Below are 27,532 nucleotides of genomic sequence, written 5' to 3' on the forward strand. Positions count from 1 at the left end.
AATGAATTTTATAAAATACTTAGCCTGGTTTTATATATTTTGCAGAACTGGCTGTAGGGTTGTACAAACAATAAGCTTGGATTAATTGCCAACAGAATGACAGCTATCGTCAGTTCTTTTGCAAAATAAATAGTGTTTCATTTCAGCATTCTAGTTAGGAGTTAGAGCCCCTGTAGTTAATAGCAAAGGGACGTAACGAATTAAGTTCGTATATGAAATGAATAGTTTATATTTACAAACAGTATATGGTATTATAAGATGTCAAATGAATCTAGTCAACGACCACGGACCTCTTGTTTTTCCAACTCTTTCCGTTGCTATGGTTACCGTGGTACTTGTTATCTGTCAAAGTGATATAACAGTGTGATCTGTAAATATTTTTTATCACATAATTAACTAATTTAAATTTTTCGTTTCGTGCGTTGATAAAACATCGTTGAATTCGTAATATTGCGATTAAGTATTATTTTTAATTGATATTACACTTCTGCCAGAACAATATACATTTTTCAGATTGCCAAAATGGCGATCTTTGCCTTTTTGTTGTGATAGAAAAAAAAAACATAAATGTTTCGTCAATATTATATTACATACTTTGTTTTGTAGTTTTTTTTCTGTCTGTATTAAGTTCTGCCTACGTCTACAGTATTATATTTCGCTTTATAAATTTAACGTATACAGTAACCCACTCGTATATGTATTATTAGCCGTTACTAAATGACGCCCTCGTTCGCACTATAGAATAAGATTACGTAGATATCTTGCTTAGATATAATATCACCATAAAACTTCAGTAGTTCAACAGTACACAGGCTGAGTGATACGAAATTCGCACCTTTGTAATTGGCCATTAGGACTATTATCGTCTAGTCACGTAATTCAAGCTTGACACTTTAAGGGATTGTAAACGGCTATAGCCGTTAAAATAAATTCTTGTATATTGTGTCTAGTGTACTATCTGTCAAAGTATTAAACTGTTAACGGCTATTTCCTTTAAATAGGTCACTTGATGGTATATGGTATTCAAGGCCCATAGACGTTCGCACTCTAAGACATATTAAACATTGCTTGGATGGCTCTTTAGACCGAAACATATTAGCACTATTTGAAGTTTTACTTTTTGGCGGTAGAATGTATGATGAGTGGGTGGTAGCTCAGACGATACCAAAAGGCCCACCACAACACCAAGTTAGGAAATATATTAATATTGTTAATTTGTGGACAATTAGTATTGAGGGTGTAGCTTAAAATGTGTTTCAATGAGTCTTTTGTATAGGTATGATAATTGTCTAACAAATTATGACACCTTGTGACCCCATTCATAGTTTTCAATCGGGCTAATAAATGCTTGGTAGGGTACTACATACTATCAGTTTAATCAGTAACTTGATTTTATAAAACGTAATTAAAACTAAGTAAAACTTAATCAGGTTGGAAAAATTCAATACGAATGTAATTAATTTACATTTAGAGACAAAAGACAAAATTATTATTAAAATTTTATTCAATATAATTAAAAAAACACTTATTGATAATCTAAGTAAAAACTACCGGCAATATTAAATAGTAAATACCTTGACCTGAGCATAAATGTCGTGAGAAACACAGCGGGTTTTTGTCTTATTTTGTAATTGCTTAGAATTTATAATAAAAAAAACAAATGGTTATTAACTGGAAAACAGTTTATAATTTCCATTTCAGGAGTTAAGTCATATAGATATACATACGTAACCATTCAAACACTGTTATTACCAACGAGGTGTAAAATAACTCTGTTTAGTAAAGTGAGTCAGCGAGTAGTTTTCCAATGATCATTTCAAAATCGATTATCGACACATAATTCGATTATCAATATATCTATTAGAACGATATACACGTCATAAGAAATTCAGCAATGTTATTCTGATAGAGGTTATGGAATTAATAATAAATATATTTTGGAATTTAATTGCAAATCGAATGGGATTAATATTATCGCATGTAATCACAATTATTAGAATAGGAAGTCCTAACTAACAAATAATAACTAAAATGTAAGTAGTCGATATTATAAAAGTGATTTGAACACAACATTTATTTGGTGGTAGGGCTTTGTGCAAGCCCGTCTGTATAGGTACCACCCACTCATCAGATATTCTACCGCCAAATAACAGTACTCTGTATTGTTGTGTTCCGGTTAGAAGGGTGAGTGAGCCAGTGTAATCATAGGCACAAGGGACATAACATCTTAGTTCCCTTGGTGGCGCATAGGTGATGTAATGAATGGTTAATATTTCTTACAGCGCCTTTGTCTATGGGCGGTGGTGACCACTTACCATCAGGTGGCCCATGTGGTCGTCCGCCAATACCATAAAAAAAATTAAACTCTGGGCTAACACACCTAAGTTTTTCATGCTTATCAAAGAAATATAACTACTCGTACATATTAAACTGCCAATCAACAACAGTATTGTTGTGATTGAGAGAGGCTCTAAGGGCATTATGTCTTAGTTCCTAAGCTTAATAGCACATTGGTTATATATGGGCTGGTTTATATTTCTTAGAGTGGAGTCGTAGAGAGCAAATGGGTGGTTGTGACCATTAGATGTCTCATTTGACAGTCCGTCTGACTGTTTTAAAGAAATATAATACAGTTCGGAGAACCTGCATTTGTATATAATAACCGTTACGCATAATTTTCATGCGTAAAACACTTGAAAATTAAAAATAGGAAAATCAATTATTTACGTTATTATAAACGCAATGTTTTAATATAATGTCTAAGTTATACAATGCATTACTAAACAAAGAAGAACATTATTGTAGAATAAGTTATATATCCTTTAACAGTAGATAAGTTAGTCTGTATATTTATATCATATCACATGATACTGTAGCTCGTTATTATTTACTAGCCCTTGGAAGTATTTGTTTCCTGTAAAATAAAATTTTCTTATCATTGAAGATTTCTTTTATTGACACCTTGATTTAACCGTTTAATGTTTAAACAGGAAGTGTTTGATGCCTATAAAGATATTGTTTTAATATTATTATAATGAAGGTAAATTAAGACGACATAATAAGAATTTTACAATCATGTTCTACCGCCACACAGTAGTACTTAGTCTTGTTGTGTTCCGGTTTTTAGGATGAGTGTGCTAGTGTAACTATCAATTGTGGTATGACCACTTACTCATTTGCCCGCCGCGTACACCTATATTATAATAAGAACAGATATATGCTGAGCTCAGCGCTTTTGATGCAGAAATAGTAGTGGAATAAAAAAAATGAAATATTTATATATATAATTAAAGTTCCTCATAATTTTTTTTGTAATCTTTACTAAAAATATGTTAGATAAATTAAAATTGATCGCTCATGATTATCGATTAGGTATAGTTGTCTCCTGATAAAACTTATCTCTCATTTTGTTTTTTTTTTTTACAGTTATTTGGTGTTATAAATTAGCAAAGGTGTTATATTATTGTTTTGTACATAGTTTTTGTTATAAAGTGAAGTTCTTTACAATGGATGACTCTTTATTAATAACTATTATACTGACTCTGCCGGCGCTTATCGTGTTTTTGTTTTTTCTATGCATCGGGGCATCACTATCGTTTTATTATGGATTGAGTACGTTTTTACAAATTATTATGGTATTTTTTAAATTTATTGTTTATAATTGGTAAGTTTTTATTATTTAAAAAATATATATTATGATATTTTTCATATATCATAATTACTAATCGTTTTCTTAAGCATCCGAACAACTTAGTGGAATAAACTCTAAAAAAGGAGGAAGAACCCGGCAGTGGGATAATTATGAGAACTTACTTTATTTTCACTTTTGTGGATAACATGAAGACGGCTCTCAATCGTTATCAATATTCTTTCATAGAAAGTTAATTCGTATGTAATCGAAAATATTATGATAAAAATTGATAAGGTACCTCATATGACGTATCTTAGTCTAAGTAATAAGCGAATAATCATTTACAATATGAAATAATATTCAAAAACTGTTTCGTAAAATTAATTACCTAAATAAACGAGAGTTCGTGAAGTAAAATGATGTCCTCCAGATCGATATCGATCGCAACTGTCACTCAATGGAGACTAACTAATAGTGCACAAATATGTGCGCAAATGCTGATCTCTCTCTATCTCTCTCTTCCCCTAAATAATCCGAAGAGACGGCTATATGCGAGAAACAAATGCTTTATGTGTTTTCCGAGGATAGTGATTGATCATCACAGCAAAGTTCAAACCTCTACGTAGCCATAATTTTTTTTTTAGTAACTAACTAAACTAAAAGTTTTTTATTGGGAAACGGGTCTTAAAGTCAGCATCGAACAGATAGTTTTATTAAATTACCACTAAACTAACCATGAAGTCAATAAAAAAAATCTACACCATAATTAATAACAAATCCATAATGTAAATTTATATAAAACAACAGAATATAAAATCAATCAAAAGAATTAATAAATCCAAAGGATGTACTAATTCCGACACGTAAGTCAATTGGACAACCACGCAAACGTTCCTTGACGGTTAGTATCCGACCATTCATTCATTCGTTAAGTTCATTGCGAGTTCTTTTTTCAAAAATGAATTATCAGTCATTTGTAATTTTTTTTACACAATATGATACTTCGTATAGATAAGCATAGATAAGATATTATTTAAAGGACTGTCGTTTCGTGTTTTAGTCGTCGATGTAAACAAATCAAAATGGATCTAATATCGTCTATTATGGTCGGAGTTTTTATATTTATGTGTTTATATTTGTTCTGGCTTTGGTTCTGCTTCGGTTCCTGTCTGAAAAATCGTAAGTCTTTTATATTTTATTAAATATCATACACATATAAAATTACATAACAAAAAGTGAAATATTTTTTTAAATTATAAATTTATTCCATAGATAATCCTATGACCATAGATAATCACAATATTTTATTATGCGTGCATTGTATCGATTCATTTCGCTAACAAAAAATGTCTTTGAGTCTCTGATATATCGTTTTTGAATTTTAATGTATTTTAAAAGGTGTTTTGACCAAATTTTACATAAGATTAATATTTAGAGATAATCATCATCTGTAACAGATAAGATATACATATATATATATATTTTTTTTTAGTAACACGTACATGCAAAAATACTTACATTATCAGAACGTATCAAATAATATATCAAATCAGCTCAATACATATTTGGCTTGTGGCTTCGCACGACTGGAATAAGCTTTTTATAACTTTAGTGGTATACGCGACATAAGACATTTTAAATTTCCACGTCATACTTCAGACAATTTATTATACACTTAAATTTTTCTCGTGAATCACTCTGCTCTCTGGTGAAAACCCTTTCGGTAGTTTTTGAGTTTTAACGTTCAGACGGATAAACACGGCGGGGAGGACTTTCTTTTAACACGTGATAAGTAGAGTCTTTGGAAAAATTTGCATTTTGCGTTTTCTGATTAACATATTACACTTTATGTTTATCAATATCGAATGTAATCAAGCGTTTTGATAACGCGGGCTTCACTGTGTGATATCATATACAAGATATATCACCGGACTACGCTTGTAATTTATTTTATTAGCCGTATAAATTATATGAATTTCCGTCATGGCTTAGATATAAAACGCGGGAATACGAGGATTGAACTAAAATGATTTAGTTGTGTTATTAGACTACGCGAATTTGACAAACTGACCTCTTGTAATGATCCTCTAGATTATTTCATTAAACGCATCTATATTCGTATATTGTTTAGCGTGACATGCCACATTATGCTTAGTGACAATTCAACCATTAAAATTTCAATAAGTATAAACTAATCCTTACATCGTTAGTTCGTCGACAACGATAAGCTATAATACATACCTTCTATGCTTGTATAACTCACCATTTCAAACCGGAACACAACAATACTGAGTGTTTATATTATACAGTAGAATAATTTGTATAAGTACTTTCCCAGGAGTATGCCTGTATAATGTATCACCGGTTAAGATAGAATATGCCCTGAAGTAGGATAATTATTTTAATACTATATACTTACATATAATGTTTTATATGTAAGTACATATATGTGGAGACTGTCTTATTCATCTAGTTTGCAATCTGATAAGGCCGAAAAATCTGTATGAGCTATAACACCAGGTCTGTCCATAAAAGTTATCTGGATTTTTGTCCAATAATTCGCATTCTTCGGAACACAAGTTATATGGAGTTATAATAATAATAAACAGATATACGAATTTCTTTCTTTCTATTTATTTATGTAAAAAAATAAGGTTTTTATTAGCCAGACTGGGTAGCACTCACTTGACCGCTGAACAACAAAACTTTTATCATGCTACTTGGGTTGGAAGAGAAAGTGAGTCGGTGTAACTACTAGAGACCTTCAACCTTACTCTTAAAGTTAAGTGTCACATCGGTGTTCTAACGGATTAATATTTGCCAATCTATGTGGGCATTTGGTGGTGTACCATACTGTTTTAAATTTAAAAAAACGTGAGCGAGACACTGGAGCTACAGCCACAAGGACCATAACATCTTAGATCCCAAGGTTGGTGGCGGATTAAGTCTTGCGAAGTGCTATATAAAATAACATTATATATAAATAATTCATTAACCAAGTCACGTTACACGTATGTACTAATTACTCGTAATATAATCCACCGGAGACAAACACACACATCAATAATGTTATATGTATCGAAACACAATCTAGAAAATATATTCCTATCATAGAAGGAAGTCTTATATTAAAGCGAAGCGATTTTGTACTTTATTTTATACTACATAAGGGTGAGCAAAAATTAATTAATCATCTATTTAATAAATTGATAAGGCTGAGTGGTGACTGCGTAAGCATAGAGAGTGATATTTTACTAATAAGTTAATAGATTAGTGTGCAAAAACCGAATATGAGCTAAAACAAAGTGCGTTTTAATTATTTTCACACATCGGAGTGAAACTCGGGCATGTGTGTATGACAAAAGTTATGTGATCACACACTTTGAACACGTTTTCATTTAGTTTAACTGTAGGTATGTATAGCCTATTCCAATAAAAGTAGGAATAAAGATAAACAAACCTTATTTTTACGTATTTTATGCTATTTGCTAATAACTTAGCTATATAGTGCAAATATATGGTGCAGTTCTAAGAGTTTATAATTATTATAACTATTTTCAATACAACACTATTACATTTAACTACTTATACCCACTTTAATTGGACTTTCAAAATTCTAACAACAGTCTCATCGACGTTCAAAACGCAATTTTTTCGCAAATCCATAGTGAATATCATAGATAATCAAGCTCTCGATCAATGATATCGCGTCATATTGCTGTCAAATATTGTATATTTGGCTTTTCTCCTGTTATGATTGGAATAGAATATACCTAACGAAATCTCAAACGAGAATTTCACCATTCAAAACTTCTGGTGAATACTCTCTATGACGCTGCACACTCAAATTAATTTATTTTGTTTGCCACATAAAAATAACACTGATTGATTTAATTTCAACAGCAAAATTTTTATAGCATGCGGCTTATAATCGATTAATTGCTATATCAATAACGATGAATCATCCATATAATCTCGGATAAATGGATATAGTCTTCGTAGGTATATAAAAATATAATACATAAGTATTACGACGATGATACCGGATTTCAAGGTCGTTCTGTTAAAAAACTAGTACCTATATATAAAAATATCATTACATATAAGAAAAATGTGCAGATTGTATGTTATTCAACTTATAATACGCTCAATAGTAATACACTTTTTTTTCTCTTCAATAGCCGTGGAAACTAATGTTACTATTAAAACATCTAATTAATTATTACTTTTATTTTAACTACAAAGAGACTTATGTTAGTAGATTTACCACTAACATAAAAATTGGTACTAAATTGCTACATACGACCTTTTACACTAAGTATTATCCTTCTTTTAAGAACGTTCTTTTGTTCTGTCACTATTGATTTGGCATTTTAAAGAAAATACTCAGCGATGGATAAGTGTTTTGTTACCATTGTTAAAAACAAAGCTTTATTTTAAATTTTATAAATTTAAATTATACACAGACAGAACCAGCTTATTCACTTTTATAAGTGTGTTCCGGACAATTTAAGCTATTGTCGCTTAGTGGTACACAATGCTTTGAATTAATGGTACTTAAACAACATTACGTAGAGCTCCACCATCAATAGAGATTAATAAATAAATATGAAATGATAATCATAATTAATTAAAGTGTTGATAAATTACACGATAACAAAGAAACGCCAAATAAATAATTTTACAATCGACGGTTTCTTTTAAAAGTCAAAATTGTTCGATTTACTTATTTTTTAGCGTAAGTTAGCACGGTGTGTAATGAATTAATGCCCTTATCAGACATTAACAATCATAATCGTTCGATACAGTGCGCTTATCACAGTTTTACAATTCTTAATTTTATATTTTCCGATAAAGCATCCATTTGTCGTTCTAATTCCGTATCAATACAACAATTTATTGATTTTAAAACATACAAAAATGACAAATTTAACAAGTCTGTTGATATTTATGGCCCTTAACATTCTACTGTTTTGGATTTTGTATGGATTACTCGTGAAGTACTTTGGTAAGTCTTTTTTTTATTATAAATAAAAATATTAATATGGCCAACCTTATTATTGACTGCTTATTTTTTCATAAATAAAACAATATACATAGTTCATTATTTTTGTAAGTTAGATTGTCAATAGTCTGTGATATATATTTTGAAAAGTTTTGAGGCTTACAAACACGTAGATAAATAACCTGTCCAAGAGTTCTTGTCATAATGAAATTACCTTATCTTACTGCGTATGATGAATACAATAAATATACAATATTCCGTGACAAAATATATATTCTAAAGTATATTCTGTAAAGAGCGCCATAATCCATGTATTCGTAAAAATAATGAAGCATCATACAAAACATTGTACAATAAAAGTTTTGACGCATCTAGTACTTTAATATCTACATCATATAGAATAGGCAGCCATTGTTGATTTTAGTCTGTGCTCGTAAAATAAAATGTTTTATTAACTTTATATAAGTTTTGCATTCTGGTTGCCTCTAATATTTCGGAATATTCACATTTTTAGAGTGACTTTTGTTATGCGATATGAATTCGCGAAATGTATATCTTAAATAATGAACTTTTGTGTAGCGGAATTTATTTGCGACTGCCACAGATAATGTAGAATAGACAGAACACAGAACTGATATATTAAATGTTGACATTTCAGATGTCAAATTGACAGCTACATAAGACACTGAGCAAAAAAATTTTTAGGTCGATAATAATAATATTTTTCTACGTGACATTGGCGAAATAATCTGTGCCCTGTCGGCGCAACTAAAAGTCATTAAACTAAGAATTGAATTGAATAATAATGTTTATTAGTGCTGAATAGTTATGAAAAAAATATTTGTACAGGTAACATTATAACACATCTTAATATTGTAACGTATATCTTATTGTCAAGGTTATAGCTTTTTTCTAATTTAAATTTAAACGGAAATATTAACAGCTTTTTGCTGGTTGTAATAAAGATTATTTTGGCTTAAGTATATACATAACTGATATTCAAAGCAATTACAATAAATTGTTTTGTGTAAGTCGATCGCTGATTTTATGTACGAATATTTTCCTTCTAGAAAAATCTAATCTCTAAAGAACATAGCATTTATCATATGGATTTATTTATAGAATTTATTTAATATGATGATAATAAAATAATTAGCAAAACTATCATTATCAAAGTTTTTGTCTATGGTCACAGTTATTAAAAAATCCTTAAAATTCTAAGAAAATTATATATTTTTTTGGTTTTAGGAAATAATGTATGGAGCCCGAATATGAAGGCTTTTGATCTATTTAAACACGGTATCTAATTTATAACAACTAACAAATACGACTACGTAGAAGATTTAGCTCCCAAAAGGTGCAAATATAGATGCACTTTATTTATCCTTTCTTATAATGCGATGGGATACTAATCCAAATGGAGCAGAGAGATCAGGTCCAGTGCTTTTCGAGGCACGAGAGTATAACCCTGCCAATTCTAACTTCGGGCGTCTACTGTGCTAAAAATAGCGTCCAATCTCAAATACTAGCTAATTCCTTGTGAGATACTAATACAGTCTAAACTTTTGTGACGCATCATAGATATTTTTTTATGTCTTCGTTCTCATGGGAGAGTAATCCGAAACGGATGGAGAAATCAGGCGTAGGACCAATGGCTTCGTGCTTTTCGAGATAAAGGCATCTCTGGCTCCAGGCTCCCACTTAAAGTCACATTCAGGAGTCAACTCTAGCCTGAATGTGCTTATACGAGAAAAAATCTTACCACGACATATTTTGTTTATTTTTTACAATTTTTATGAGAATGGTTTAAGATAATGAAAATTTATAAGATTAAAGATCTTACCCAATAAAAGAGTATACGTATATTTATTTATAAAAATAAAAATTATGAGGGAAAAAGATAAGTTTTTCTAGTAAGTTCTAAGTAGATACTTTCTTCGCTGCAGTAGTTGCGTTTATCGTAGTTGCTCATCGATCAGAACTATTTTCTAATCGTATTGTTGAGAGTCCTTTCGTCACATAAAACCTGTCTTCGATTGCATTATTGGTGGGGTAACGAATACTATACTGACGATGTATGTAGGTAGATATGAATATATATAATGGCCACTTTCTTTCCCAATAATTAATTAAAATACTTGATGAGCTTCGGTCAGGTCATTCCGACTGTCTATTAAGAAATCCCGAATTTGTCCTCGTTTAAAATTTATTCAGGTCTAATTTAGTAAATTCTCAGAGTTTCTCCGAAGCGATTATAATCAGCGAATAAATTTATTTTGTAGAAATAAAATCACGTAGAACTCAACTGTAAAATATAAAAAAAATGATTATTATAATATTTAATTAATAAACAAACATGCATAAAAATTATCGTATCACCCTAGGTCGGTTTTCAAAAAATCACGCTCGTATTGAGCCTCGAGTGTTTCCTATAGAATAGCTTTACTGATATCGTTGAGGCTTGAACAATTAATTACTTGCTTTTACTTGACTTCACTTATTAGTGTGTGTGAGTTTTCCTCAAACGATTGAGCGGAAACTTTTGCATGCCCTTTTGGTGCTGATACTATACCAAAATTGGTGATTGGTTCAAAATTGGCGTCAAATAGTTGGCGTCAAATAATGATTTTTAATTTCTGGACACCGATATCTGCCATTGTGCAGTATTGCGTATTATTGGGTTAAGGTATGGGAAGAATAAAGTGCAGCTGTGTTTGTACACCTGCATGCATTTACGCAATGTCATATCTGCTACATAGTTGGCTAACATGCGTTAAGAATAGCCGCCGTGACCAAGTTCGTTGAAAGGAAAATTGTTGAATAATAGTTTAAGTACAGTACTTGCTGGTTGGGCTTTGAACAATCCCGTCTTGGTATACCTTCTTATTCATGAATTCCACCGCTAAATAGTAATACTAAATATTGTGATACGGTTTGAAGGGAAAATAATTACAAGTACTATGCATCTTTATCTGGTGGTGCATTGATTGACAATGGTGAATATATCTAGCAGTGCCAGTGCCTATGGACGATAGTGAACACTTACCTTCAAGTGACCCATTTGCCAGTCTTTCTACGTAAAAAAAATAACAATTTATTATTACGATAGTAAAAATCTATCTTCATGTATAACGTCATGGTGAACTATAGATAAAATATTTAATAAGCACGGTGGTCTATTAGTATTTTGCATGTGAGTTTTCTACTGATAATATATCGCAGGATTTAAATTAACCGGGTTAGTTATGATAAGTCAATCCGAATAATTGAATTATTTATATTTGTTTTATCGTTACCATTTTTACCGTACTGCACGTGTCCAGGTTGATCAGTTTCGAGGGGTCTCGAAAGGCTGTTTAGAATATTTTAAACCGAAGGAAAACTAAGAAGGTCATCAATTCGATTGTTTTCGTAACTTGTTTTTTCACGGTTATTATTTTGTTAAATTTCATATGTGACGAGGTGTTTTTTTTCGTGACCTACTAGCGTGAACTCTCTTTCTACAAAGCAAAGCCCAATTAAAACGCCCCCCCAATATTATATGACGATGATGAGAATTGGTTGTATTATGCTGATTCCACACGACTGTCCAACATCCCAACATGATTCCAATTTATCATACAGACGTTCCAACCTCATTGAATATGTCATCTTGAAGTTATGGGTGCTGCGCTACACCTTGTGTGTTTCAGGGTTTGTTCGTGTGAGTTGGCCAACTCCTTTGATCTAGAAACGATTTTCTTCCATTGGAGCGATAGAGCGCACGAATCAAGATCGTCAAACATTCCTGAACTACATCTCTCCATGTGGAGAGTTAGTTGGACTGTTGGACAATCGTGTGGAGACGGCATTAAACAAGTCATAGTGCAGAACCGATTTGTTATATTTCTATTCCTTTGATAAAAAAATATAATTTGCAAATCGAACGATTTAATCCCTGTGACGTAATAGAATATAATATTCGTTCTAAAATGAATTCAATTACGCTTATTTTAAGATCTAAAACAATTATATCAAAATAATTAATTATTTATATACTTTACTTTTATCAAATAAATTATTTTATTTATCGATATAAATTATATATTTTGAATGATAAAACGATAAGATTGTCAGAATATTTTTTTAATTCGTAAGTCGTTGAAAATGTTATTAAGAAAACATTCTGTTTCGTGGTAGTTTAATATTAAAGTGATAATTACTAAAAAAATATTTAAAGTGAAAAATAATACTAGTGATGTTTCCGGCATTTCTTTTTTGGGTTGGGCTTCTCGTTATTATAATTATGATTATAACCTTTCAACAAATAAGTAAGTATTCATAAATATTACGCAATTTTTTTTCTATGATGTAAATCCAATCCGGTTTTATTATTTTTTTCTCTATAATATTGGAAGGTGGTCGACCTGATAGTCACCACCGTAGATGTTGGCACTGTAATAAATATTATCCTTTTCTTACATTGCCAATGCGCCACCAAGCTTGGGAATTACTATTATTAGATTTACACAACCTCCCATCAGGGAGGTTATATAAATTATGCCTGTATAACTTATGTCACACTGGCATAGTTATACTATCAACTGAAATACAATAATAGATACTAAGTATTGCTGTTTGTACTTAAACCGACTTACACAAAGCCATACACCATGAAACGGTTTTGTAATTCACTTCGTAAGCTCCTATCTCACTCGTGAAATGTTGTCAACAGAGATATGCGACTTTGATTTTATTTTTATGTAGGCGGAATTGGACCGGCAAATGGGCTACTTGATGTTAAGTGATCACCATCGCCCATAAACATTCAAACTCAACTCAAACTCAAACTCAAATTCCTTTATTCAATATAGAAGTATTACACTTTCTTATTGATTGTCAAGTTAAACATTACCACCGGTTCGGAAAAAGAAAACACCCTGACCTGAGAAGAACCGGCGAAAGAAACTCAGCGGGACCTTTTTTTTTTTTTTTACGTCAAATTAATTAAAATTATATATTAGCATCCCCTTACTTCGCCTTGGGAACCTTGGGAACTAAGCAGCTATGTTCCTTGGCTCACTCACTCGTAGTGCTGTGTAGCGATAGAATACCGGAGTGGTTAGTATGTGGTAGCCAAACGAACTCGCATAAAGCCGTACTAAGTTAAAGATTTCTTTGTGTCATAATATGTTTTACATAGTTAATCTAAATTGAATTACCGGCTGATATTTGATAACCTAATACGTGTACATTGTATACCTTACTATTGGAAAAATAATCTTTTTAAGATTTTTTTCATCAAAATCAATCAAGATATCTTTGACATTGTAATTTCTCATAAGATTTTTAGAGTCGTTGTACAGTTGTTACGAAAATGCTTACATAAATTGTAAAATTATCAATTATTATTTATTACTCATCGCGTTCATTATTGTTTAATAATAAGTTAAGCTGAGTGGGATTCAATTTTATTTTATCTGCGATATTGCGACCATTAAGCTCCTCTGCGTTCGATGAGTGGAATATTAAAATTGGTTATAATTATTGTATGATACTATATATATGATTATAAGTATTGTATATACTTTTAAGCTTTTACTTAAATTTGAGAGGGGATAGTTGTGGGGGATAGCCGAGATGGTCCAGTGGTTAGAACGCGTTCATCTTAACCGATGATTTCGGTTTCAAACCCAGACAGGCACCACTGAATTTTCATGTGCTTAATTTGTGTTTATAATTCATCTCGTGCTCGGTGGAGAAGGAAAACATCGTGAGGAAACCTGCATGTGTCTAATTTCAACGAAATTCTGCCACATGTGTATTCCACCAACCCGCATTGGAGCAGCGTGGTGAAATATGCTCCAAACCTTCTCCTCAAGGGAGAGGAGGCCTTTAGCCCAGCAATGGGAAATTTACAGGCTGCTAATGTATGTAATGTAATAGTTGTGAAGCTTATCCAGGCTGTTCACTTATAAGCTTAATTCAAATATATTATTTGAATGTATAATGTATGTACCCGTTTTAGATAAATTTAAAAACGGATATTATTTTAAAAGGAGAATGCAACATTTACTTTAACACTTTTTCAATTCATTATACTATAACATATTAATCTTATGCCTTCAAGAGATAAAATACAAAATTTCTGTAAACAGCAAATCCTTTGGAAGATTCGTATGACAAATATTCACGGAAGAATGTACCTTAAGGCTCTGTAAATAAAGACAACGAAAATATCACAAATATTTCATAGATACACAGAATAGTCAATTTATCGTTAAGTTTGTTAAGCGAATATAACATTTATGTCTATAAAGATAGTTGCTATAATCGTATAAATGAATGTCAATAAAACTTTATCATTTTCATGACCGTCGACAGTTGTCACAGCTAAATTTTATATATTATTTTCCGTTCATTGAAAGTAGACAATTTAAATAGTTTAAAGCAAAATGATTAAATTAATCTTATGTTTGTTTAAGTAAACATAGTGTTCATTTGGGTTAAAAACTTCAGCGGTTTTTATTTTGAAAATCGTTCCAAGTTTTAAAGTCAATAAATAAAATTAAATATTTCATTCATTAGTGAATTTAATAGTTTTAAAGAAGTGATTAATTGCGAAGTGAAGTTCGATTGTTCAAGTTGTTGTGTTTAAGTTAATTCAATCGTCATGATAACTGAGCGCCATGGGGTACAAGTTGGAGAAGTGGGTTCCGCAACCAGTATTATTTATATATCAATATTCTCAACTCTACTTGTGATGTCATTCGTTATAATGTGCATTAAGGTGGCAGCGATTGGTAATTATTATTAATTATTATTATTTTTTAATATTTAGTGTATTATATCCTAACATTATGAGTAAAACTCGCTAGTTTTACGCTTAAAAGCTATACAATCGAAGATTGAAAGAGAATTGTTAAAATGACTACAACTAAAGAAATAGGATCGTCTCTGTTAAGGTCCTTGTCGATCATAGGTTTCTAGTAAAGATAAGACGATTTTACTAGCGAATCGTGATTCCTGATACACTAGCGAGTCAAACGATTCCAGATCAAATTATACTTTATTCAAGCATTCTTACGCACTTGCTTTTTGCTTCTTTAAGTCATACTAAATATAAAAGCATAACGGGTTCTGAATGTAAAATAAAGAAACAGGGAAGTTAGTAATCTTTAGAAGCTAAATGTCTCTGTACATATATTTTGTCGTCGCTTGGGAGTCCTGCTTTACCTGCTGCCAACAAAATTGTAATTTAGCTTTTCCGTTGTTTAGTGAATAACATTTTGACTAGTAATATATAATAGTAAGACTTAATGTTTAAAAACTTTAAAGTCTTATTAATCGAAATATTTGTATTAATTAAAAGGAATATTTAAATGGACCTGTATGTTTTTAATAGCAATATCTATTTTATGACATGTGTTGCTATTGCTATTTTTTTAAGAAGGCGTCATAATACTTCGTACGTATTTTTTATGAAGAGTATTTTTTATTTTTATTATGATTTTTAGACTTTATTTTTCATTAGTATATTGGCCCATGAATAATGCGTAATTTTTTTAGAAAAATTGTGATCTAACATTTACTTTTTTACAATTTTATATTTAATTATTTTTATCTCAAACGTTTAAAACTAAAACGATTCTTTTAAATATATTAATTCTATAAATATATGTTGGTACTTTTTTATCGCCTTATGCAAAATACTCGGCGTACCATTTAAAAATATTTAATTGTAATTGAAGTCATTGAAGTCAAATAAATGTTGATTTATATTTTTACACCAAAATATAAATAATTGTGTACCTATTACTAAATGATAATGCGTTATTATTTTTAAATGCTTACAATGGATTTAACACTAAAAGATTACATCAGTGACTATATCTATATGTCTGTATCTAAAATAAGATATGTCAATATCAAATGATAAACATTGTTGAAATACTTCTTATGATATTATTATCATTTTTGTTCAAATACGTATTTCAGACACTTCTTTGTGCCACAAAATGAACAAAGACCAGATTTATATTAGGCGTTTATTTAATATAATAAAAAAAGTATAAAGTGTAATACATTAAACATTCCAAAAATTTGCTGTAGTAATTTTTTGTGAGTGCTTCAATATCGAATCACTTAAATCGCTTGTTTCGCAAGCGGATTCAAAGTGTAGATTTTATGAAGAAGTGATTTAAAGTGTCGAAATGCCGCCCTACGGTTTCCCTAACTATGATTTCATTGACGACGATACAAATAGTCCGGAAAATGAAAAAGATAATGAAAAAGACGACGTCAACCTATCCCAAGTGACGTTATGGTATATGGTTGTCTTAGTAACCCTGTTGCTACTCTGGATACTAATTTTCTTCTGTCTACGAATTTTCACACTGAGTACGTATAAATTGTTTTATTTAAATTATCTATTTTATCACTTGAATAAATTTTTTCGTCTGATAAACTAAAATATTTTAATTTTTAATATAAAGCCATTTCGAAATACAAGAATATACCGCGTAATGTACAAATATAACTTTTGAAGCATTAATCCTAATCTCTGCATCCGACCGTTAAACTATCATATCATTTATATTCGAAACGATAAAAGTCATATGACTAAAAATTACTCATTTTTGGTGTTATCTCGATCGCGATTCATTTGTTTTTATCCGTCGCAGCATATTATAAATCATGCCATATTGGAATTTATTTAAACAATGTTATAATCTATATTATTTTATAACGCTGCAGGGGTTGTTTGTTCTAACACACTAATCAGAAGATTTACCAGGCTAAAATTTCTTAGATAGCCCATTCATTGAAAAATGTTATAGATCATATAACATCATTATATAACCCAGGGGAATAATAGTACAGTGACTTTTAGGACGACTGAAGTCACTTGGAGCAACTATTATAATAATTAATTATTATATATTTTTTTAATGACGTGTTACTATTAATATTTAAACCTGTACGTAATCATAGTCTATAGACTAAATATATACATACTGCTAAATATATTGTACAGATAAGTAGATGAGATAGTGAAAATAAACTTGATATAAACGGTCGAGCTATAAAATAGAAACAAAAGTCCCTACTAAAAATAATAACACAGTCATATTTTTTATTGGTAATATATTGCTTTGATTATTTTTATCAACTTTATATAAGTGTTTTTAAAATATTTATTTTACGCTGATAATGGCGCTGTAAGAAATAATAAGCATTCCTTAAATAACCTTTGGAACTAAGAAGTTATGTCACCCGTGCACTTTAGTGGCATACTGGCTCTTTCACCTAAAGGGTGCCGGAATACAAAAATACTAAGTACTGCTGTTTGCGTGGTACCTACCCAGACGGGCAAGTCCGTCCAAACAAAGCCCTACAAAGGCCTACCACTTAGTAAAATAGGATCAAAAATCAGGATCTAAGGTTAGGATATATCCCTTGTACTTGTAATTACATTAATTACAACTCTATTGTCAAATGTAACCATAAATTTCAAAGTATTACTTTAGTATACTGTCTGTGTTAAGAGTAATTGTTAAGAAAGAATACACCTAGGTAGGTCCATTACTTTTATTTGTGTATCAATCGACATTTTAAAAAGTCCTATTAAATACAATTTTAAATTAATAAATAAAAACATGTATAATATTGCCTAGTATTAAAATAAATCATTAAGCCATTTTATTATAGATCCCGGATCTCTATTTTTATCATCGCTTGTAAATTAATGTCCACTTTATTGATATTAGATTGCAATAATATATGAGATAAAAAAATAAAAACAATTTAAAATGTATGATTGTGACGGTACTTACCTAGGTTTCAAATAATAAATGTATCGCAATTTTGGCTAATGTACCATCAAAATGTAAATATCTTATCAAGAGCCGTTACATGATAACCAAAATCTATACATATGATAAAAGTCTAAATAAAAGTGGAGCGTGAACGTACTTGAAATATATCATTCTGGATCATATTATACAAAATTTATTTTATCTGGTATTATTTGTGGATTGCTGTTTGAAACGTTTTATAAATATAATAAAAGCAAGTATAACACTAAATTTTAGTACAATTTTGAGTATATTCTAATGGACTAATATAATCTAATTGAACCAATTTTTTAAAATATTTAATAGCAATTTAACGCGACAGTAAAATTGCTCTTATTTTATTAAAGGCGTATATTTTTTTTAGGTTTATATTTTCTACATATATAAATTGTGGTGATGTAATCAGATTTTTACATTGATTAACATCTAATACTGATATTTTGTGTTATAAATCTAGTAAGTTCTAAGTCGTTTAAAATATGAGAATAAAGTTTTTTTATTGTAATTAGTAGGCGGACTGACGATTTATACATTTGTGTTGTAAAATATATTAACCTTGGGAACCAAGGCCTATTAAGGTCCCATGTTACTTACCAACAGGTCTTTTCTATTTCTTATATCAAGTAACTATCAAAAATATTATTATTAAAGTCGTGGCTCGAATTTGAATTAGTTGCCCCAGGGCTGAGGTAGGGTATAAGACATTCTGAAAGATAAGCCTATTTGCAATAGTGGGATAAAGAAAGGCTGTGAATGACAATAATGAAAAACAAATACTCTATTTTTGTAAATCTATATACATACCTTTACACGTTTTTGACAAATTAATTTGCTGTTGCAGTTAGAAACAAGCGATTAACTTGATTTGATTAATTTTTCTTTGGTGGTAGGGTTTTATAAAAACTCATCTGGATTAGTATACCCAGATATTCTATCGCCAAACAGCAGTTTGTACTCAGTATTGTTGTTTTAAGCGTGAGAGAGCCAGTGTAACTACAGGCACAAGGGATATGACATCTTATATCCCATGTTGGTGGTGCATTGGCGATGTAAGTAGAATTGTTAATATTTCTTACATCGCCATTGTATATGAGAGGTGATGACCATTTACCATCAGGTGGCCCAATTTTTCGTTCTCCTATCTATATCATAAAAAAGATATACCTAATTCTAGTGACTTATGATGATGTTAATAGGAAAAAAGGTTGTTAATAAAAAAGTAGTAGATAGTTTAGAAATTACACATACGCTGCCAAAAAAAAAACGTTGGTATAATTAATATATCATCAATTTATCTTCACACAAGTACAGGAGTACACAAGCGAAATCAAAGCATTGAAAACAAGTTTTGATCCAAACACAACCTAAAATATGAGTTAATTAATTTATTAATTATGTAATAGTTCTTCAGTAAAGTCTTTCTCTAATGTATCCACATATTAGTTAGCTCATTCTTGCTGACTGTACTAGTCGTCTTTGCGTTTGGACTTCACTTCCACTTATCATCAGGTGGAGTGGACAATATAAAAAAATATAAATTAGTAGCGTTAATTTCATTAATACCAATTTGCTCGTATAAAATGATTTTGCCTTCTTGTTTTTAGTGAAGAGAAGAACCGGATTAACAAAATACTGTTGACAAACATATTTTTACAAATTTCAAAACTTATGTCAGATTTTTTTTTTTTTAATTTCAATGTAAACTGACTATGTCTTTTCCTTCGTTTACAATGAAATTCAATCAAGTATCGTATTGTAGATATAGTTTGCTCATATGTTTTAGGATTATTTTGATGTTATGTACCTATTGTTCTTTCGTAATCTGGAACAGTCTCAGTTTACCGGAAAAAGAGAGTAGTTACATCATTTCGGGTGACTGTGTAACAAATATACTTTTCCCTATGACGTGATATTGCCATATCACGTCATAGGGAAACTGTGTCTACGTTGAAGTGGAGTTGCAGTGTCGTAGTTGCCGCGCAAACAATAATTACTGCTTGGATCGTTAGTTCCCATTATGTTGTATTATATATATCACCGTAAAATTCTAAATACCGTTAGATTATAATCTATCTCGCGCAATTGTAAACTGTCGAAAGATTGTGAACGGTTATTCAACTTTCAATAAAACATATACAATTTCGATAGCTTATAATATTTCGGTTAGTTTAGATTAGAGTATAATTTAACTGAAATTTACTGCGATAAATTTGATAAACTACCGAAAAATAATGCGTTAAATTGTAAGCGGTTTGTTGTGCTTCAAAATCTTTCGATAGTTCACAATCTCGTGAGATAGATTATAATCTAGAGGAATTTATAATTTTACTGTGACATATATAATTATTAACCTAACCTCTAACAGTTCTTAGAGTTTTAGATAGTTCCTGTCGTTGGCTTTGTATAAACGTTGTTCAAATCCTGCGTGGGGCTAGTAACAAATTTTAGGGTTTTCTTAAAATCTTCGATCAAGAATTTTTTAATAGGAACCTATGTTTAAGTTGTCTGTATTATAACCCCGTACCGTGAATTATGGAAAGCCGTTCAAATTGCATTTGAAGTATTTTCGATTGAGTCGGGTAGGCGTTCCATCGGATGGTGACAGCGAGGAAAACGATTATTGTTCCACTGTAATATCGCTTGGCTGCCTGGTCACCCTTTTAATATGCAGCTGTGATTGAAAGGCCTAAAAATATTATGCTTCTGATATCACAGGTACAAGGTCGACCTTAAAAAATACTTTAGGTGCACTTTTAATGCACTGCAATGGTCTGGGTAACTAGTACTCATTATCTGGGTACCATATACTCATTATATGTATATTCTGCTGCCAAGCAGGTATACTTAGTACTTTTGTGTTCCAGTTGGAAATGTGGTCTCTTGTGCCACTTGTGCTTGTAGTTGCATGTCAACGTGTTACTACAGGCACAAGAGACGTAAAATCTTAGTTTCAGTGGTAACTACTTACCATCCCATGGTGGTCCATTTGACCAGCCACGAAGAAGTCTGTCTGTCTGTACTCTTGTCCTGTTGTAAATGAATCTCCAGGCAATTGACATTTAATATTGAGCAATATTTTAGGAGTTCTATTATTCACATATCTATAACTGATAAATTAAAGATAATATTCAATTTTATGACGTCCTATTTGTATGAACGTAAAACTCATTATTTCAAAGAAGCTTTTATGACTCAATAAATATAGTTGTCAGATGTTTTTTTTTTCGTCGTATTCAGAGAAAATAATTTATCATTTTCCCGATTGATATTCAATATTTTACTTTTATTATTATTAAATTTTATATCTTTGGTAAGTAAAACAAATCAATAATTTAAAAACATAACCTACAGATAAAAGAAAAGTAGGATAAACAAAAAATCTGACTGACAGTGTTACAATAAAACAAATAGATAATAATATAATTTAGAAATCTCGGTCAAATACTAAGATATGTCTGCTATAAACTGTAATACAAAACTAAACGAAAACAATTCTTATAACCTAATACACATAGATTAGCTAAGTAATTTAGGTCCCTACAGACGTCATCGCCTTACCTGAGGAACTGTATAGTAATCCACTTGATTGAACGTAATCTCGACGATAAAATAAAACGTGATATAAATACGTTTGACTGTAAACAGTGTTTATTTATTACACAGACTGCATTTGAAACTGTCATCGCGTTCACAGATAATAAAATATTCGCATAACGAAATGTTAGTAACGGTTAACGAAATAAATGCGTTGTAACGATTTGTGTTTTAAAATAAATAAATTTAATAGATAGTTTTAGTTATTTAGATAAGTTTTAGAATTTTAATAAAATGGAATCTTTGAATGAATCTGTGAATATAAGTGCTATTGACTTTAAAAAAGATGACGAAATACATACTCCTCTAGTCAGTTTCGTGTGGTACATAACTCTCTCGTGTTTGTGTTTTATATTTATAACTATAATAATAGCTGCTGGAAGAATGATACAATTAGGTATGATTATTTGAGTTTTATTTTTTACTTAATTTATGTGTAGTTTTATAATTAACTAATTATTTTTTTTACATTATTTCAAGTGTCTTAGTCAGCGGTTTGAATTCTTATATCCAATTCTTTGTTAAACTATCACCAGTTTGGAATTTCGGCAGATCAAATATATATTAAACGATTTCCACGTATTGTATTTATATCAATAATTCAGTATTATTTTTAATCACATCATGCATTTTAACTGTCGAAATGAGACCAACTCAGTTCCTTTCCGGTACTCCTCTGTAGAATTTGAATTGGAAACCGAAGGGAGCTTTAAATTATTCTTGTAAAATATGATACTATTCTAAGGTCCTCGAATACTAGCAATTTGAATAAAGTCTATTAATGAAAGCGTTTCTTACAATAACCGTTTATTTAGACTACTGTATTCATTCAAATATTTACCAAACAAAGTAATACTTTGGAGCTTATATACATGTTAAAAACCCAAGAATTTTCAATAGAGACAATGAACAAATACGACAATATATCTAACGATTAGACAATCAGCTAACATTTGTTAATCCAGTGTCATTTGAATCACTTCAAAGGTCAACTTATATATTGATCATATAATAATGGTAACGAGGACAGTTCCGTCTTAAAACTTGACTTTTGATATTCTTACTACTGTTCAAGAAAGTTACGAACAACCAGTAGATATCCCAGTGTTGCACTAAGGCCTCCTCTCATTTTGAGGAGAAGATCTGGAGCTAATAACACCACTAAACCGAATTTGTAGAAATTTAATTTTAAGCGAGCTTGAATCAAAAAAAAAATATCCCGCTGAGTTTCTTTCGCCGGTTCTTCTCAGGTCCTAGGTGCTAAATTCCGAACCGGTGGTCGATTTTTGACTATAAATAAGCAAGTGTAAACACTTCTATATTGAATAAAGTTTTTTGACTTTGACTTTGACTTTGAATCCTACGGAAGGACCAAGGCTACTTGAGTATAGAATTTTTATACCTAGTACCTAAATGTAAGCGAAGTCGCGGACGACAATTAGTGGATAGTTCACACTACTAGATTGAATAGTTTTTTTTTTTTTACAAACAGAATAAAGAAAATTCCTGTCATATAATTAAATAATGATTTTCCTTATACGCATTTTTATGTTAAAAGATAATTTTATAAAAACAACTATATATTTTCGACTGACAATCTACTGATTACTAATCCAAGTTTATTTACTACACCTAAGTTAATCTTTAAATATGACATAATATTTTGATTGAATATGACTTATAAGCCGTGTGTGACGTCTTATGTGAACGTATTTGAAATGATGTTTGTAAACAGGCGCCATCTTAGTTGGCCGGCCTGAAGTTAAGCCTGAACTCAAAGTTGATTGGCCAATTATAAAATATTGCTTAATTACGTATCGTATCTCGGGTGAAACCTTTTGTTGCAAAGACCTTTAGCTTGCCAGCTTGTGATAGTAGACTTTTATAGATTTCTAATAATACCTTTACGGTCTAAGCAACACTGCACTATTGATTGGTTATTTAAAAAAAATGGATTGTTTTTATTTTTTTTTATTATCATAATATTCTAATAAAATAATTTTGTGCCATAGCAATATTTTTCTTTTCAAGAAAATTGCGCAGGAGTTGTATTGTTTGAGACCACTTTCACTTTTAATCTCGTCATATTATTAAGGGCTTAATTGCTGCGATAATTTAAAATTAACCTACATGCTATTGTAATTTAGTTCAAACAGATAAAAAAAGGTAATTTTCCATTAATTTTTTAAAACTGTATCAATATTTTAATCAGAAATAAAGATAACGATTGCATATTTTATTATTCTGATATTGAAAACTTTTATTATGATTTTTAAATTAACCTAATTTCCATTTATATAGATATATATTTTTTTAAGAGTACATTGGAAAGTTCTAATTTTAAAATTCGATTGTGTTAAGTATTTGATCGCTTTTCTTTTTTTTTTTAACGATGGTGTATTTTAAATTAAATAATTGCTTAATTCAAATTAATTTCTAATGTTCAAAAAAAAATATAAAATTTAATTATTTTAAAATATATTATTGATCAATATTATTATTTAAAAACATACATACATACATTAGCAGCCTGTAATTTTCCCACTGCTGGACTGAGGCCTCCTCTCCCTTTGAGGAGAAGGTTTGGAGCATATTCCACCACGCTGCTCCAATGCGGGTTGGTGGAATACACATGTGGCAGAATTTCGTTGAAATTAGACACACGCAGGTTTCCTCACGATGTTTTCAGTGAAACATGAAAATTCTGTGGTGCTTGCCTGGGTTTGAACCCGAAATCATCGGTTAATATGCACGCGTTTCTGAATTTGAATTAGTGATTCTCCGTTAAGACCCTCTATGTCATTTAAGATTCAATATGTTTTATAACCTCAGATGCAATTAGTTCACGTGACTTGGTTTTTATTGCGGAAAAAACAACCAAAATGAAAAAAAAAACACTAGTTAAAAAGTTCTATCTCTGTCCGGTCTAAAAGCGATGCACCCAAAAAGAGATTATTATTATTCCTTTGAAGTGCCATTTACAGAAAATATTTTCATGTACAAGTAAGGTCGTTTTTAAAGTTTAATAATATGTAAATGTAATGTAATGTTTGTTAATTACAGGGCAAAAGACGCGCAACTCGCAACAGAGACGAACATACATGGGCTCTCGACAGCGACCGTCAGATTCACAGTCGGAACCAACTGTTTACGTCAGCCCATCCAACTATCCCCCACCGCCCAAATATGGTAAGTTGCAATATGAACATTATTCATTCAATTTAATTATCAATATGAAACTACCGAATTTTTTTACTTATGACATTGGCGTACGAGCAAATAACTCATCTGATAGTAAATGGTCACCACTGCCCATAGACATGAGCAATGTAAGAAATTTTAACAATTCCCTATATGACCAATGCGCTGCCAACCTGTCCTGGCTCACTCACCCTCCAAATCGGCGCACAACAATGTTGTGCGCCGATTTGGCGTGTTGTGTTGCTGCTTGGTACACATACACATGATAAATTTGTGGCACCTAAATTGTCTTGCGAAAGCCCCTCGCATCAATTATTAATTTTACGCAAAACATAAATCATAATATTTGAAAACTAACCTAGCTATTTAGAGAGACATCTAGTTCCATTTCACAATTCGACGAATGTGACCTATCTACATAATTTGTCTAATCAAGTATATTTTTATTAATTCTTTTTAACTGGAAATCTTTATTATCTACTATCAATTAAATTTAAGTGCATCATACGTGGTAATTATCTCTAAATATGAGTTACTCTGCACTGTCATAATATCGTCATGATTTTACGTATTCTAAACTGATAAATGTGCAATTATTCACAGCGTGTTACACATTATCGCTAAATTATAATATTAATATGTATTTGAGAACAATGTACTTATCACACTTTAGCTGATAAGGGGGGTGGAAGATATACGTATTACGTATATAAGTATGGTGTAGGATGCGTAGATTCATAAAGTAATTTAAAAAAAAAATGAAGATATTTTTCATATGCCTAATTACTCCTTTCATTTTAGGGGATACAACTATCCCGAGAGATCAAAAGATCCTTTATAAGATATTTTTCACCTTCACTTTTAATTATTGAAATACGCAAAGCTCGGTTTTATTAAAATATCGCGTGACATTCCACGCAGATAATATTTGAGATTAAACTATTTTATCTTTATTAATAAACATCACTATGGTATTGTTTATCTTATTGAAACATAATACATACGTCCGAGTCACCTTTTTTATCTGTCTCTACATATTGGTATAAAAAAATCCACTGTCACAGGTATTATAAGAGTATTTAAATTATCGGATTAAAGTATTATTTTTATCATTACAGAGGCAATGGCACCGCCTAGTTACGAAGAAGTAGTTGGAATCCACTATCCGAGCTTTCAACCAACGGTTCAACCGATAACCCAACCAATCACAGCAGCGCTTGCACAGGGCTCAAATTCAACGAACAGTGAAAATGAAAACAGTGCCAACAGTAACGTTAACGTTGTACCAAATAACGTTAATGTGCGTAACGATAACGTTACTCCATCAACAGTTATAACTGTTAACGCAGACGAACGAACAACCGTAACGGTTGCAGCTTCATGATTCTAGAATATAATATTATATATTTATTAACCAGTTCGACTGGTGTGGAAATGCATTTATGGGGTTAAGTACATAGGATTATGTACATGTATGAGAGCTATATAAACGAATGTATATAATTTTGGTTATCAAAAATAGCGTAATATTTTACAGTTTGAAGACTTGATTTCATAACACACTTTTAAATATTAAGAAGTTAAATTATGATAATTCACGTCTTCCGTTGCTTATATCTTTGCACATATATTTTTATTATAAGAAATTAAGCAACGTTATGACAGTCAACACTATGTAAATACAGTTAAATAAAATAACCCTTAATTAACGTTATTAACGAGTAACGAAGTCATGAACAAGTTAATTTTATAAATATGAGATTTTCGTAATAATTTTCAGTCTTTCAAGAGGACGTAAGACTGACTGTTGTTACAATTAATAATATTATTAAAATACACGTTATTTACAAATCTATTGTTAAAATAACGCCTGTTATGTTTACGTACCTGTATTTTGTAATGTTATATTTAAAACGATATATTTTACTGAAAATATTTATAATAAATAATTAGTTATAAGTAAAGTCTCTTTTATTTTATAATACCCGTGTAACAAATATTCATTTATATATAAATAAGCAATAAGAACATTACGGTATAATATTTTGGTTTTATAGAACCAATAGTGATTTATATTAATTCCTTCTAATTAAGCCTTGTGCACTACATATAGTTTGAGTATAAGAATAAAATAAAATCATAGGTCGATATAATACAGATTTTATTTGAGGAATATTGTTGGCATTTCAGGTTAGTTAAACTTAAAATATCGATTTGTTGCCATTAATCTTATACAAAAATTTACACTTAAACTTTCATCTTCAA

The 27,532-nt window shown here is 30.6% G+C and overlaps 1 protein-coding gene across 4 annotated transcripts in view; it reads left to right on the plus strand.

Annotated features, from left to right (window-relative positions):
• LOC125072694 overlaps window positions 1–27,166 on the plus strand; it is a 54,220-nt gene extending 27,054 nt beyond the window's left edge. The window contains exons 1-3 of one of the 4 annotated variants that reach the window (XM_047683363.1): window positions 4,604–4,810; window positions 25,130–25,255; window positions 26,386–27,164. In XM_047683363.1, coding sequence (XP_047539319.1) covers window positions 4,714–4,810; window positions 25,130–25,255; window positions 26,386–26,651 — 489 coding nt within the window. In that variant the 5' untranslated portion in view covers window positions 4,604–4,713 and the 3' untranslated portion in view covers window positions 26,652–27,164. Of the gene's footprint in view, window positions 1–4,603; window positions 4,811–8,536; window positions 8,640–25,129; window positions 25,256–26,385 lie in introns of those variants that run through there. The other 3 variants (XM_047683365.1, XM_047683364.1, XM_047683362.1) reach the window with 3 other exon arrangements.
• Window positions 27,167–27,532: the final 366 nt, after the last annotated feature.

This window comes from Vanessa atalanta, chromosome 22 (assembly GCF_905147765.1).
Source record: "Vanessa atalanta chromosome 22, ilVanAtal1.2, whole genome shotgun sequence".
In the NCBI taxonomy this organism is placed as follows: Eukaryota; Metazoa; Arthropoda; class Insecta; order Lepidoptera; family Nymphalidae; genus Vanessa; species Vanessa atalanta.